We start from the raw sequence: 15,901 nt of genomic DNA on the forward strand, positions 1-15,901 counted from the left end.
TTTCCTGTATATACAAAAATTTAGATACAGAGAAGTTGAAGATATAATCTTAATTGCATTGAATATCTGTTGTCGATCAATGGGAATTGATTGAAATGTGAACTGTTCAAATACTTTTATGAAGCCAGGAGATAATGATCACTATGATGTGACAATGTTTTGTTAATAGGGATCCAACTTTTTAATAAGGCGAATTTTTCAGTCAGTTACTTACTTATGCCTGTTACTCCCAGTGAAGCATAGACAGTCGATCAACATTCTCCAACCCACTCTGTCCCGGGCCTTCCTTTCTAGTTCTATCCAGTTGTTTTCCATTCTTCTCATGTCTGTCTCCATTACTCGAAGTAATGTGTTCTTTGGTCTTCCTGTTCTCCTTTGGCCTTAAGGATACCATGTTAGGGCTTGCCTTGTGACATAGTTGGGTGCTTTCCTCAATATGTGTCCTATCCACTTCCAGTTCTTCTTCCTTTGAAATTTTTCGGAAACATGTGCAATAAGTAGGTGTCGTTTGATTGTCGTATAAGCGAGGAGTAACATTTCTCGATATGGTAATACCTTTATCGATGCATCTGATTTAGAGATTTTTGAAAGCTAATCACAATTGATTCATATAATTTCTATTACCCCCAAACTAAGTATACAGGGCTTCCAATTCCTTATAGTAATATTTATACTGCAACTTGATGGATGAAGTCCGGTGACTACAAAAAACTAGGTAATCATGAAGTGGTAAATTAGCATAGTGTTTGTTAAAAGATATATTCTCAGTAAGAAACCAAACAATAGAGGTGTCTTTCATTTGAAAGGTTTCATTTTATGTTTATATAGAACTATGTAGAGAATCTATAACAAAACCGTCATTGACTTCTAATTGAAGCCATGTACGACAAAGTCGTCATACTACTGTACAACTTCAACTAGGAAGTCTTGATGAACTAGGAATTCTCAATTGTTTCTTCTATACCATGTAGTCATATCACCACCTTACACACAAAAACTTCAGAATTCACATTAAATGTTTATGAAATATTGAACTATTTTTCATTGAATTTTTTTTTCTATGTATAGACATTGACAAAAACCTATGATCATAAAATGGAAATTGTTATACGTAATTATAAATTACAAATGGAACGATTAGATAAAGAATTCGAAGTGGAAATGAAACGTATTCGATCAGAAACTGTAAGTTTACATTCGGTAGTTTGTAATAAAAAAAATAGTTGAAGTTAGACGTTAACACCGTTGGATGCCGGCTCAGTGATCTAGTGGTTAAGCGCTCGCGCGCGAGACTGATAGGCCCTGGGTTCGAACCTTGCGGGGGCAAGATCGTGGATGCCCACTGCTGAGGAGTCCCACAATAGGACGAAACGGCCATTCAGTGCTTCCAGGTTTCCAATGGTGGTCTAGCTTCAATTGACTCATGATTTCAACTATTGAAATTACTATAATATCCACAAAACCCCTTCTGATAAAAAAAATTGTTAAAATTGTATAGTTAAAAAAATGCTAAGGAGGATAACTTATAGCTTCAGGATCGTATCCATTAGCCTGTGGTGGTCGAATAATTCATTTCCATCTTAATACAAATACATATTTAATGCGTTATTAATAAAGAGATGATAATTAATCCAATGAATTATCATATATTTATCTTTTATCCCTACAAATACTCATGATTTGTAGTTCTTTATACCATGATTTTTAATCCTTAGTTTCGACCTAGTTTGCCAACTTGCGTCACTTATGACTCCAGCAAGATATCCGTCTACCAACTAACGGACGGGTTTACTGTCCGGCAGTTCGTTCGTCCTACTTTATGGCAGTGAAACATGGTCGGTAAGAGTACAGGATATACGTAGGTTACTAGTACTCGATCATAGGTGTGCTCGAAACATTGTTTGTATATCCTGGGACCACTGAGTAAGTAATGTAGTTGTTCGGAAACGGGTATTAGGTAAGAATGGCAAATGAATTGTTGAAGTAGTGAAACTTCATGAGTTGTCTGGGATGGCTGGGACATGTGTTACGTATGCCCAACCACCAACTGCCCGGACTTGTGATGTTCTATGGTGTAGGAGTAGGTTGGGAGAAAGCTGGGAGCTGCCAAACGAAAACATGTCAGAAATCCATGAAGTGATCGACAAGTGGACTGAGTGATGTTGGTAGGTGTAGACTATCTGGTTGTGGGGATCTGCGAGACGATAGCAACCGATGATTAGAGACCTTGAATGACATGGCTGAAAATGGTTTGTAATGGCGCAGGTGCATCCACTCTTTGTGTTCTCTGAAATTCTAATCTTCTGAATTCTTTATGTCCCTGTTAATGTTCTCTTTCGAAATTGATTTCACCGGATTATACTCCTTGAATAACATTTTCAAACTCCATTGTTTCGAGTTACTGCTTATAGGTTTAGTGCCTCTACCATTATGGGATTTGAATCGACAATTGTTTGTGTGTGTGGTAATGTGGTATGTCAACTCGAACTGATGTAATTACGTACGAAGTTCTACGTTGTTACTGACTAACTGAGTTTCGTTGTAACTACTTATTATTACAAATGATCAAGTAATGTAAATATCTCATTACTAATGAAGGTGAAATGTATTATTATGCTACATAGAAAATATTTTCTTGAATATTAACTATATGGCTTGTTAATAAGTATTGATGTTAGTCCAATACTTGTTGTCCATCGTCTTCAACCACATAACTCATACTCATTTTTTTATTTCTCTTAAAAACATTTTTTTACTTACACCTGTTACCCCTCGTTGAGGAGCATAGACCGCCCATCAGCATTCTCTATTCAACTCTGTTTTGGACAATCCTATCCAATCGCTATTTGTCCTTTTGATATCTGCTTCTGATTCCTGACGCGGTGTGTTCTTTGGCCTTCCTCTTCTCTGTTTCCCTTCAGGATTCCAAGTTAGCGCTTGCCTTGTGATTCGATTTGGTGATTTCCGCAATGTATATTCTATCTACTTCCAGCACCTTTTCCTATTTTTCTCTTAATCTGGATTCTGGTTTGTTCTCTCCCATAGTAGTCTGTTAATGATGGTTTCTGGCCAACGGACATTGAGTATCATGCGTAGACAATTGTTTGTAACTACGTGTACTTTTTTGATGATACTTGTAATAGTTCTGGAAGTTTTAGCTCCATACAATAGGTTTGTATTGATGTTCATGTTGAAGATTGTTACTTAGATATTGATTGACAAACAGTTGTTTTGAGTTCCATATATTCTTCAACTGTAAGAATGCTGTCCTTGTTTTGCTAATCCTTGCCTTTATGTTTGCATCAGATTCTCCTTGTTGATCGATGATGCTGTAAGATTTAACTTGTCCCAGAGTTTCTCCATCAAGTGTGATTGAGTTGATGTTCTTCGTGTTTTGCCTTTTTCTTTTGTGTATATTGAAGCTTACTGATACAGAGGTTACTACTACTACTACTACTACACTCGCATACCTTAATGAAATTCAGTTTTTTTTTAAAAAAAACCGTATTAATGTTTTAGTATTATTATTTTATTTTATTTATTCTAGTCTAAAGAAGAGCGTACATTTAAAGATCGTTTAAAAAGTGAAATTGATACATATGATCGTGCTATGCGTAAAGCTGCTAAACGTGATCTTAATAAATATGATCATATTCAATCATCTAATTATGATATTAAATCAAATTCATCATTAACTTCATTAAAATCAAATCATTCCACTAATAATAATAATAACAATGATCATAATAATTCACTTGTTTCTCAACGTTTAACATTGTTTCGTGAAAATCAAGAATCACGTATGAATAGTCGTATTTATGATTTACATAATGAATATAATAAACGTCGAAATTTAATACATTCAGAATATTTAAATGAAATTCATACATTAAGATTAAGTAAGTATTTTTCTAAGTAAACAAATATATATATCTTTAATTAGAGGGAACTTGTTACTAAGCCTTACTGGTGGTCACATTGTAATTTAATAGTTGAATTCATGAGTCAATTGAAGCTAAGACCACCATTGGAAACCTGGAAGTACTGGGCGGTCAACTCGTCCTAGTATGGGACTCCTCAGCAGTGAGCATCTACGATCCTGCCTCGCGAGATTCGAACCCAGGACCTATCGATCTCGCACGCGAACGCCTAACCTGTAGACCACTGAGCCGGCCGGCGGGCATCCAACGGTGTTAATGTCTAACAGACCTGGTTGAACTCTACTGGTCACGGCTTCTCACTAGAATTCCATTGTAATTTGATCAGGATTTAGAACTAGACAAACATGATATCAACCACTACTCAGTGATCAGTTAATATGAATATCTAAGTCATAAAGGTGGAAAATCTTCACTTGAGTAGTTTAATGATAACGCCTCAGAATTTATATTCGGGTAAATTTCAATCGAATCTATTAAAGATTATCAGTTGCCCAAGAGATTTGATGTACACTTTGCTAATGAGTGGCACTAAACCTAAATCAGGCAGAATTTTCTAGCAACTACCTTCAACCACATAATAACAGTCTTTGAATCAGTTAAATGCTCATCAGCTTAGAGACAACCACTAAACGACCTTTTAGCTCATCCTGTTTAAAAAGTAAGTAATAAAACTATATTATACTTTCAGACGTTAAAAAGGTACTATTCTATACTACTCAGTATTATCCTACAGAATATGATAAGCACTGAGGACTGGTTGATGTGATATTTAATTACAAGTCAATCAACAATTAATTTCAATTTTATTGTCTGTTATTGAAAAAAATCGATTGGGTACCAGGTTAACATACATATAGAGAAAATGTAAACGTTATATGGATAATCAGTCTATAAGCCTATGAACTACGTGTTATCCGGTTTCATTTTGAAGGGATATATATATATATATATATATATATATATATATATATATATATATATATATATATATTGATATCAATCAAAAGCCATGTCACCTAAAGTTTCCAGCTAGAAGCTACGATTTTCTCATGGGCTTTAACCGAAAGGTTTCCGCATCTTGATACAGCTCAACCCAATGGCTATTGACTTGATGAATTAATGCCATCTCTGCGTGCGACATATTCACTTGTGTTATTTAGGTCTATTTTTCGGATTCATAATATTATGTTTATACAACCATTAATGATGATAGTATACCAGGGAAATAAATTCTTCTTATAGGCATTAGACAGAACGTTCTTAGAAGGTGATCTAGATACTTCAGGGTTTTGAAAAAAACAAATAAAGAACCCTTTATTCTTAATCATACTGTAACATTAAAGTGGGACAGTATACCGACTAACCATTCAATATATGTTTAACGTTGATATTCTTCAGATGTTTTGTAGATAGTATTACTTTACCATATTCAGCTTTTATCATGTTCCCTATTTTAATGTACCATACCGTTTCATCTTTTAATTCCTTTTATTAACACAACCGTCTGCCTTACAAACAATCAATTGTAAAGATTTTGAAGAAGATAAATGGAGAACGGAACATCGTTTTTTATCTATGAAACATCAATTGGATAGAAATCGTCAACTAGACTTATTTATGATTAAACGTGAACAATTAACTGGTCGATCGGAACTTGAATTAACGGAATTGAAACAGGTATTTTTTTAATAACCTCTTTATCTGACACCATAGTGATCGGATAATAATGGTACTGATGAAGTAAATAGATATCCTACTTCGCTTCATATATATTTATCAACTTAATTCGCCTTAGAATATAACAAGTAAAATACGAGATTGCTTTTGAATATATATTTTTGAGACAATTATTATAGACAGATGATGAGAGATGCGTGTGTGTGTGTGTAATACAATAAAAGGATCACTTAGATCCATCTACATTAGTTCTGTAAATCTGTCAATATAACTCAAGAGATAAATGAATTTTATAAACATTTTATCAATCAATTACAGTGATCGTACATTGAGAATACCAAGTGCTAGGCTTTTGGTGTGATGTAGTTACTAATATTTTTCACATTGGACATTTCAAAGTAGGTGAACAATTGGTTCTAATTTGAGAACTATTGTTTGATTGTCGAATAATCAAACTAATAAACAGGGAATCTTTTTGATCTGTCGATGAAAATAAACAGATTTCCTTGTTTAGTTATTCAAGCCCGTGATATTGAACTATAAGAGAGGAGAGCAATTGTATTGCTCTAATCTGAGTGTTGACTGGCTCGTTTAGACTGTCTATCTAGTATCAATGACCTTCGTCTAATCAACGACACGTTAAATGTGAGATAGTAGCCGAGAGTAAAACTAAATATCTATTAGTACAGAATGCAGTTGCATATACTCACTCACTCGGTAGCCAGAATATACAACAAATCAGTTTTCAACGATGCAGTTCGAATTTTTGAATCATTCATACAGTATAATATAGAGCGAAATTCCGACCACTTATCAATAGAATTAAGAAATTACAATATGGGTATAAATGGAAGAGCTCCGAAATAAATTAACAATAATTTAGACAAGATAAAACACACAACAATCATTTATGTATCAAACAGAAAATTACAAGTAGAGGAGTAGTACAAGTTTATTTATTTAAACACAAACATGAATACAAGGAGGCACCAGATAATATATGCACCATACTTCATCATTCGATTTGTGTGAGGGTTGGAATACTGCCCGGCTGCTCAAACCGAAGCAGGTAGTTTACTTAAGGGGTCACTCCCCGAGGTTTAATCAACAAGGCAGTAGAGCAACTTTAGAAGATGCAGTCCCATGGTAGCCGGTGACCAACAATAGGTTTATACGCCATTTGTTCCTTCATGATCCTACAGCCTATGTGTAACATTGGTTTAGAATGAGGGTTTTCCAACTTTCCTCCGTAAATTCTCCTCATCCATTAATGCGGTTAAATCACCGGAAATTCGTTTTTGTCCTGTAAACTTCCTAAAGAACTCATGTGGTATGATAAGGTAATGAGTATGACTTCCGTGTTTGTGATTGTATACACGTGGTCATGTGAGATCATCTAGAGAGAGAAAACGAACTCTCCTTACCCCTCAGTCGTACCAGTTCATTTGAGGGCTACTACTAAATATATTGGTTTAAATATTTAACAATAATAATTTCAATGAAATTCGACAATCTCCACAACATCATACTGAAGACAAATATATAAACAGTAACTTCGAATAGGATCATTTGAGAAGTTCGCTTTTGCTTTATGTTTATTTCAACATAATAACAATTTAGATTGTATATCTATAGAAATAATGGTTGATTGCTTGAATTATATTCACTTTTATTAGTCTCAATAAATATCATTGTTTAAGCCATTTTAGTATGAAACTATAAGATTAGAGATAGTTCCTCATTGAAACAATGTTCTCTTAGAGTGGAAGATTGAAAGGTGATAAATCATTTCGTTTTCGTCTACAGGAAAATTGATTTTAGACATAGAAGAAGACTAGTTTTAATGAATATTGTAACAATTGGAAAGTGTTATTTATAATCTTCAGTCGCTGTTATAAGTAATTGTATATTCATGTTTAGAATAGTAATACTATGATGTATGCTACTTATATCAATATAAGTAGTATATAAATACTAATCAGAAGTGGCAACAGAAGGTTGGAAAGATTGAATAGAACAGGAACAGCAAGTAATTTTTATGGCAATGAAGGGATGAAGTTTGAGACAATTGATAAATGATTTGAAAATGAAATATTGAACATATGGTCTTAACATTTGACGAAACAACCCTGTAATTTTGTATTGAAATTATGTTGGTTGTCCCCATATATGTTCTCGTTCATTAGAATACCACTGAAACAGAAATTGACATACCCCACAGAGATGTAAATTTTGCATATAGATCCAAGACAGTTCTTCAAGATCATTTTCACCAATCACTTACTAGATCAATATCGTTTACTGATATTAGCCAGTTGTATTTCATTTTACTGTGTAACCACAGAATGAACATCTATGTAACGATATTTAGTTGTTTTTTATTCTGCCCATTTTCATTTTAGACAATCAACATGGAACGAAGTAAACTTCAAACAATTCATTCCATAGAGAGAAAGAATTGTATAAAATCTATGAAGTCTGTTAACAAACGTAGTATTCTGACATTACAACGCCAATCTAGAATCAATACCATCCAAGTAAGCAATCAGCAGTCGATAAGATGCTTTTCTCGCCAATAAAATAACTAGTTACTTATTCTTCTAATAATCTAGTAACGATTTGATTTGTATCATGTTTGTGTACTCAAGTTACAAGTTGAATTTTCATTAGTCTGCATTAGAAATTAAACATCTTTTGGAAGAGTTTTCCTACGAAACTAAACAAATCAGCCATCAGAAACCTAAAGTTGTAATATCTTTCATCGAACATACAACAAAACTTCTTTTTGTGTTGTATACTTGATTGGAGATGTCAGAGATAGCCTAGATAGGCGTAACTCGTTATGGCATTTCTATACGTACATTGATCTTATTTGCCATGCCGATAAATGACGTATTTTATTTATTTATTACTTGAACACATAGAGATTGATACAAAGAGGCACCAAATACATATGCGCCATACGAATCTCATTTGATTTGTGTGAAGGCTGGGATACTGCCCGGGTGCCCAAACCGAAACAGGTGGATTTCTTAGGGGGCCACATCCGGAGCCTTTGACCTAAAAGTCTGATCCACAAGGCAGTGGAGCAACTTCAGGAGATGCAGTCCCATGGTAGCCGGTGACCAACGATTGGTTTATACGCCATTTATTCCTTCAGGATACTGGAGCCCATGTGCACCAGTGGTTTGGGATGAGGGTCTTCCAACTCTCCTAGATGAATCCTCCGTGTCCACCAACCCTGTTAAAGCGCCGGACATTCGCTTTTCGTCCTCAATTTCGTAAACAACATTAATGCCGCGAGAAAGCAGTGGGTAGGACTCCTCTGACATTGGTTATACGCACGTGGCCACGTGAGAGCATTTCGAGAGGGGGAGCGGACTCTCCCCACTCTTGGCCATACCAGGACATTTGGGGGCACTCTTCATCAAGGTGTGCCTGTAATCTTGAGGGAACTGGTGCTCCCTGACGGATTCGATCCCGTGTCACCCAGCTTCACAGTCAGAGACGTAACCACTTGGCCATCTGGGCTGCCAATAAATGACGTAGCTATTCAAATACACAAATGTTTCGACGATTCGGCCCAAAGGCACTCACAGACATAGGCTTCTGCTAGTCCTGTCCATATATAATCTTCATGGTGCTTAAGTTCTCTGGGTTCGATGTCCAAGCGATTCAAGGACAAATGTTTAAAAAAACAAACGGAAGTATATGAAAGTCAGTTGTTTTTAAAATTCAGTTGTTTTATCTGTAATACAAACTTTACTATAGGTGGGATTGATTCCATGTATAGTTACAATAATTTATCTGTTTCTTAATATGAGTTAACTGGTTGTTGTTATGACTTTTGCCGTTAGTTATTACGTGACTTAATTGCCAATTAGAACACCGACCTATACGACCTTGGCGCTGTGCCAAACCAATGATGCGTTAACCAGTACGAGCAGCTTAGTCAACTCCGAGTCCCTTATTGGTTCTTTTCGCCCAACCCAGTCCATTTTAGTCGAGAACAGAATCCCAGCATCCACTGTAGTAATAATGTATTTCAGAAATAAAGACCTCAATACGCCATAAAATAAAAATAATTATACAAGTTCAAGCCAAAAAGTGGCTGTGATTGTGAGAGACTGTAACTAATAGATTGGGAATAACTTAAGAATAGTAAATCGTATAATTGTAGCCCATAGATCAAATGGAAGCTTATAGCAAAAGGAATATGAATATACATATGATTTAGTTCATTAACAGTTATACCATAAGAATGTATCTACAATAAGTCTATAAATAGTTCCCGGAGGTTACCCGTAATTTGATCTCCTTCCGATATAACAGTTGTTGCTTCTCTTCCTAATTATGTAAAGTATAAAGTCATCACCTTATCCATGTTCATTTACATAATCCTACCCGTGTTGCCGCTGTCTCAGTTTCAATAAAGATGATTATGATTAAGGTTTCCAATCGAGCCTTGCGATAATTGCTATTTATGAACGACTTCTATGACATATTCGTTAGAACAGTAACTAATACACAATATCGCTCCAACATTAAAAATGTACACATTAATGAGAGAGAAAATGGCACTTTCAGAATAGCTTTATATTCCGAACAAAAGTTAAACATTGAAATGGATTGGCTCTGTTTATACAATAATTTCAGTGCACATGACTATGTTAGCAAACTAAAATTGTTAACAACCAATCAGATGGTACCAAAGTTCATAACGGAAATATGAACCATAAAAATGTTATCGACGTTATCTTCTAAAGAAAGAACTAACATACTATGACGAAGATTAGAAAATCTGAGCTCTTATTAACACTATCATACTCTTGATTACTGTTATGTCCCGATAAGTATAATGAATGGTAATTTTTGGGATCCATTTATGGACCAGTACTATGCATATATTTTTATCGTATAATTGTCAAATAACTGAACTATTCATATTCATGTTCCTCTTATTATGAATTTTATTTTGACCTATGAACTATTATTATACCATTTACCATTGTTGAATTATGATCTGTCCATTAATTACTACCTCCCCACATTCACAGCCACATTTGGCTAAATCTTGTACAAATGTTGTTTCCTATTTTATGGTACGATGTGGTCTGTTTGGTTGGTATATAAACCCAGTATTTTTGGAATACATAATTGATATTACAGAGGCTGAGATTGGTGTTCTGGACTTAACTGGCTGTGTGGGTTAGTCAGGAAGCAGGACCGATAAGGGCTCTAGACTGCTCGCATGGGTTTCATGCGTCATTTGTCCGATCGATAAGTCACTGCTCTCTAATTGGCGATATCATTACGTTGTACATTAATAGGGCACACAAGCCACAAGTTATAACAATTACTTACTCTGTTATCATCTTCTTGTAAGTAATAGAATGATATTGGTATGTAATCTTTTATTTTACTTTATAATATAAGTTGAATGAAGCTCAAAAGCGTATGAATGAAGAATTGGAATTGTTAGAATCGAAACATAAAGCTCAAACGGATGAATTAGAACAGAGTATACATTTTCGATTACAAGAATTAGAACAAAGTACCATTGAGAAACGTAATGCTTTAATTGATCAAGAGACTAAACGTTTACAAGAATTAGATAATCGACATCAAAATGAAATGCGTATCTATTCAGAATCTTTACCTCGAATAAAAGCTGTAAGTTAAAGTGCTTTATTATTTTTTTTTTCTTTTATGATTAATTTGTGTGTATTTTCAATATGAAGAAAATATATAATTTGGCTTGATTTTTGTAAGTTTAAAACCCCGTGCATCTCCTGTTGTTATTTGGGCATCTTGATACTGGATCAAGTTTGGGCACATAAATTTTTTTCCGGCAAATGTAATTTATGTCAGGTTGTATTCTAAAATATTTAACGACAGTCTAGTAATACATGCTTAATCTTCACTATAGGCTTGTTGAGATTGTTGAGTTTTGATTAAGATCGTGAAACGATCACCATTGAAAACCTGGAAGCACCAACAGATCTTAATCAAAACTGAACAATCTTCACAACCCTATACTGATAATTATCATATGCTCACTAGTGACTAGCTACAAGAGGTAATTCTCGAAGTTCTAATGAAAATCCATGACCAATCGAGTTAATTCGTCGCGAAGTTTTCAGTCAGTCAGTCAGATACAACGTAGGACCAGGCACATATGTGCATCGATCCAAGTTGCCTTATCTCAACAAGGTGAACACCGAATTCATCGAAGTAGTTAATTCAGTGGTGATAATGTGTAAAAGAAAGATTGTATATAAGGACAGGAATAAAGAATTAGTTGGTAGAAAAAAAGATATGAAGTAATCTTTATCTCATAGTTTAAGGGAAGACAAAGAGTGTATACATCTACTCTATTGTGGTCGATTCTGACCCATGTCACCCAGAGTCTCCAACGATTGGTTGCGATAGTGACGCGGACCCCAACCAAGTAGCTTGTATTTACCAACATGACTAGGACCAGAAGTTAATGATAAGCGCCCTCATACTTCCAACAGCACCCAAGACCACTTATCAATCTTACAAAATTAGTGATAAACTCTTTAATTATCTAATAAAAATACGATATGATCTGTCGTTTCCTAGATCTGTATGAGAACTGAACAAATTATTTTCCTCCATTTTTAAGAAAATCTCAAACGATCTCAACATAGACTAAATAACAGTAAAGTTACATCATTTTGTACAAATATTCGCTGAATTATTTAACAAAATAACGGCCGTCTCTTCCTATGATTAGACTCCTCAGTAGTGCTCATCCACGATCCTGCCTCACGAGATTCGAACCCAGGACCTATCAGTCTCACATGCGAACGCTTAACTTCTAGACCACTGAGCAATGTAACAAAATAAACACTCCATATATATATATGTGTGTACTGAAATTCCTTATCTCATTTTAAATGATCTTTTGTTTTATTCAATGAATTATAGTTAATGAAAGAACAATTTGCTCAAGAATATAAAGAAGATTCTTTTAAAATAAATTATAATAATTATCGATCATATAGTCCAAAATCTCATCGGCATAGATTACCAATTCCTGTATCAAGTTTAACAAATCTACGTTGGGGTTCACTTTCTAATTCGAATACAAAATTAAGTAATATATTAGAATCTCGACCAAGTCGATTGATTACATTATTCTCTTCAGATTTGAATCATAATAAGACAAGTTCATCGGATTCAATGTGAATTATCATACTAAATAGCATTATATAGTGTTAATCATTTTAAACTTATTCAATGAATATCTTATTCACGCTTCTTTTAATCCTGCGGTTGTGATTATTATTACTTCACAAATTATATAGATATATATTAATGTACACGGATATAACTTTATCATCCTATGCCTAATTTATATGTTACCTTATTCCACATCATGAAATCTTCTACCAATTTGATCTTAACAGAGAGGAAAAAATAATCCTACTTTTAAATGATCCAATTACTATAGACACTATTATTATTATTATTACTTGTAAAAAGCAAACAAGCATCACTTCACGCTCAGAGTATGTCTACGTCTACGTGTGTGTGTGTGTTTGTACGTGTACAATTCAATCTCTTTCGTATTTACATATTTCCAATGATTAAACTGTCTTCCATTGATAATCATTATTATTTTGTTAAGAACAGCATTATTTTGTTTTTGTAATTTTAGACTGTTTCTTTTTTTTCATAAAAAATGAAATTGTTATTACATTTATAAATGAATAATAAAAAAGAACTTTTTTTAATGATGAAAAGTATTGTAACTTTAAGTTTGGCTTGTATTTTCCCATTGAGATGGTTTATGACTGCAATTGATCAGTAGAGCTGAGTGGATAACGCGATGGCGTTTGAAGCAAATGGTACCGCGGTTCGAGTCCCAGAGTGAACATCAACACTGAGATGCAGGTACATCCAGCTGACGAGTCCCAAATAGGACGAAACGTGCGTCGAACTGGATTCCACTGCTAGCCACTATCCATCATTGCTTTAAGTTTGTCCATCCAGTTCGTTATCATGTAATTTGATTCGCCAATCGAAATATGACTTATTCACTCTTGTACTGTATACTAAACCAATGATGTTCAACTGGTCTTTTGTTCGTCTAACCCCATTCACAACTAAGTCCAAAGGACACCAATATCAGCTTACACTATACATACCATTTATTTCAAACATACTGGGTTTATATTATCAGTCAAACAGGCCATATCACACCATGTAATAGAAAATAGCATTTATACATGATTAAACCAAAATGTGACTGTGAATGTGGGAGACAGTAATCAATAAACTCGACATAACTTAAGAACAGTAAATTATATCATAATAATCTATAGGTCAAAATGAAGCTTATAATAAGAGGAATATAGATATATATAATTTAGTTACTGAATAGTTATACCATAAGAATATATAGATAATATTAGTCCACTAATAGTTCTTAGAAGTTACTTGTAAATTATTCTCTGCTAGGATATAACAAAAAGAACTCTAATGTAACAATAATGCATATCTAAATTATTATTTCATTCATTTGGTATTGTTTCTTTGAATATTCCCATTGATGTTTAGGACTGTAATTGATCCGTATCTTATTGGTATATGTGCATATTATGCGAAGGTTCAAGTAAAAAAGTACCAAGTGAATTTAAATTTCACCCTATTGCATAAGTAAGCGGCTATTGGGATTCAGTAACTAAGTGGATAATGTGATGGCATTTGAAGCGAACGGTACTGGGTCCGAGTTGCACATTGAAAATCAACTCTGGGATGCATGTACATCCGATTGAAGAGTCACAAATAGGACGAAACGCGCATCCTAGATTCCACTGCTAGCCACTATCCATCTTGAATTGTTTTTTTCAGTGTTATCTTTCGTTTTGTGACTACTGTCTTTTTTCCACATTCAATCGTTCAATTAGCGTTTACATCCTCTGTTGCTCTTTTACTAAGATTTATTGTTGTACTCGCAAATCAATTGAGTGAATAATTATAATGTAGTGCTGTTATGTACACTGTAAACGTTTCCGAGTATATCCCATATACATAATAATTCACTTGATCGTTATGGTAGTTAGAGATCCGTTTTCAACATAGGATTGTGGAGATTGTTAAGATTCATTGAAATCATAAACCGGCCAATGCTAGACCATCATTTGGAACGCAGAAAGTTTTAGTATGGGACTACAGCAGTGCACATCTACGATTTTCGGTATCCCCCACAAGTTACTAGCTTTGGAAGGAAATCCCCGAGGTTTTAATGAGAAGCTGAAACCAGTGGAGTTCAAACGTGTCGGTTGTGAAGCAGTTACCCAACAAAGACAATAGAAAATGGTCGCGCAATATTGTGGATTGGTCGGAGTTAGATATTAACACCGATAGACGTCAGCTCAGTGGTGTAGATGTTAAGCGTTCACATGCGAGACCGAAGGTACTGAGTTCGACTCCCGCGTGGTTTTCATGGATGTGTACTATTAAGAAGTCCTGTAGTAGGACGAAACGACTGTCCTGTGTTTTCAGTGATGGTCTAACATTTATCGGTTGACAATTTCAATGAAAATATGTTTGTTGAAAACTGGATATTGAAAGGGGTTTAATTTTGTGTCTGTGTGCTTTAATCTGCACAAATGAAGTTCCTGTCTATTGGCCACTTTTAGAAAAGCGAAATTAGCAAAAAGTAAGCGGGAGACTGGATGTGAGAATCAGTGCTTTATTGAGTTTCTTATCATTTAGTTTTTATTTTGTTGTTGAGCAATGAGTCCAGAATGCCATTTTTCCAATATGATCGATTTAATTAGTTCAATCCCGACATATGGAGGGATTATTTTAAAATAGCAAAGAGATTTCACTTTAACAACACAGGATATTGGTTCTCGTTACAAATTCATTTCATGAACACCCAATGTCTTTTTCAGATTATTGTCTAGCAGTCTTGATACTATGCTTCAGAGTTAAATCATTTCTTTTAAGAACAATTTAATCAAAGAAGACTTGTTAGATTGGATAAGCGTTTTGAAACAATATTAGTTCACAATCCATGTGTTTTATAGGTTAAAGAATCCTTTTAACTTCGTCCCCCATTTTCGTGCTTATTGCAATGATTAATACATGAGTTTTACACAGATTTATGATACCTATTCAAACGAGAACTGTTAGCACGATATATTTTTTTTTATTCGATCTGTGTTACTTTGTAGATATGAAACAGCCTTGCAAGGCACATTTATGTAAGTTGCTAGTATTTGTTCAAAAGTATTTTCATAGTA

The 15,901-nt window shown here is 34.4% G+C and overlaps 1 protein-coding gene across 1 annotated transcript in view; it reads left to right on the forward strand.

The window, feature by feature from the left end:
* STK10_1 (serine threonine kinase 10) overlaps nucleotides 1–15,901 on the forward strand; it is a 61,762-nt gene that overhangs the window by 45,046 nt on the left and 815 nt on the right. The window contains exons 13-18 of the mRNA XM_051215467.1: nucleotides 1,069–1,185; nucleotides 3,548–3,899; nucleotides 5,473–5,618; nucleotides 8,021–8,155; nucleotides 11,055–11,291; nucleotides 12,573–15,862. Of these exons, the coding sequence (XP_051065973.1) occupies nucleotides 1,069–1,185; nucleotides 3,548–3,899; nucleotides 5,473–5,618; nucleotides 8,021–8,155; nucleotides 11,055–11,291; nucleotides 12,573–12,833 (1,248 nt within the window). The 3' untranslated portion in view covers nucleotides 12,834–15,862. The remainder of the gene's footprint in view (nucleotides 1–1,068; nucleotides 1,186–3,547; nucleotides 3,900–5,472; nucleotides 5,619–8,020; nucleotides 8,156–11,054; nucleotides 11,292–12,572; nucleotides 15,863–15,901) is intronic.

The sequence above is a fragment of the Schistosoma haematobium genome, chromosome 4, assembly GCF_000699445.3.
Source record: "Schistosoma haematobium chromosome 4, whole genome shotgun sequence".
Lineage (NCBI taxonomy): Eukaryota > Metazoa > Platyhelminthes > Trematoda > Strigeidida > Schistosomatidae > Schistosoma > Schistosoma haematobium.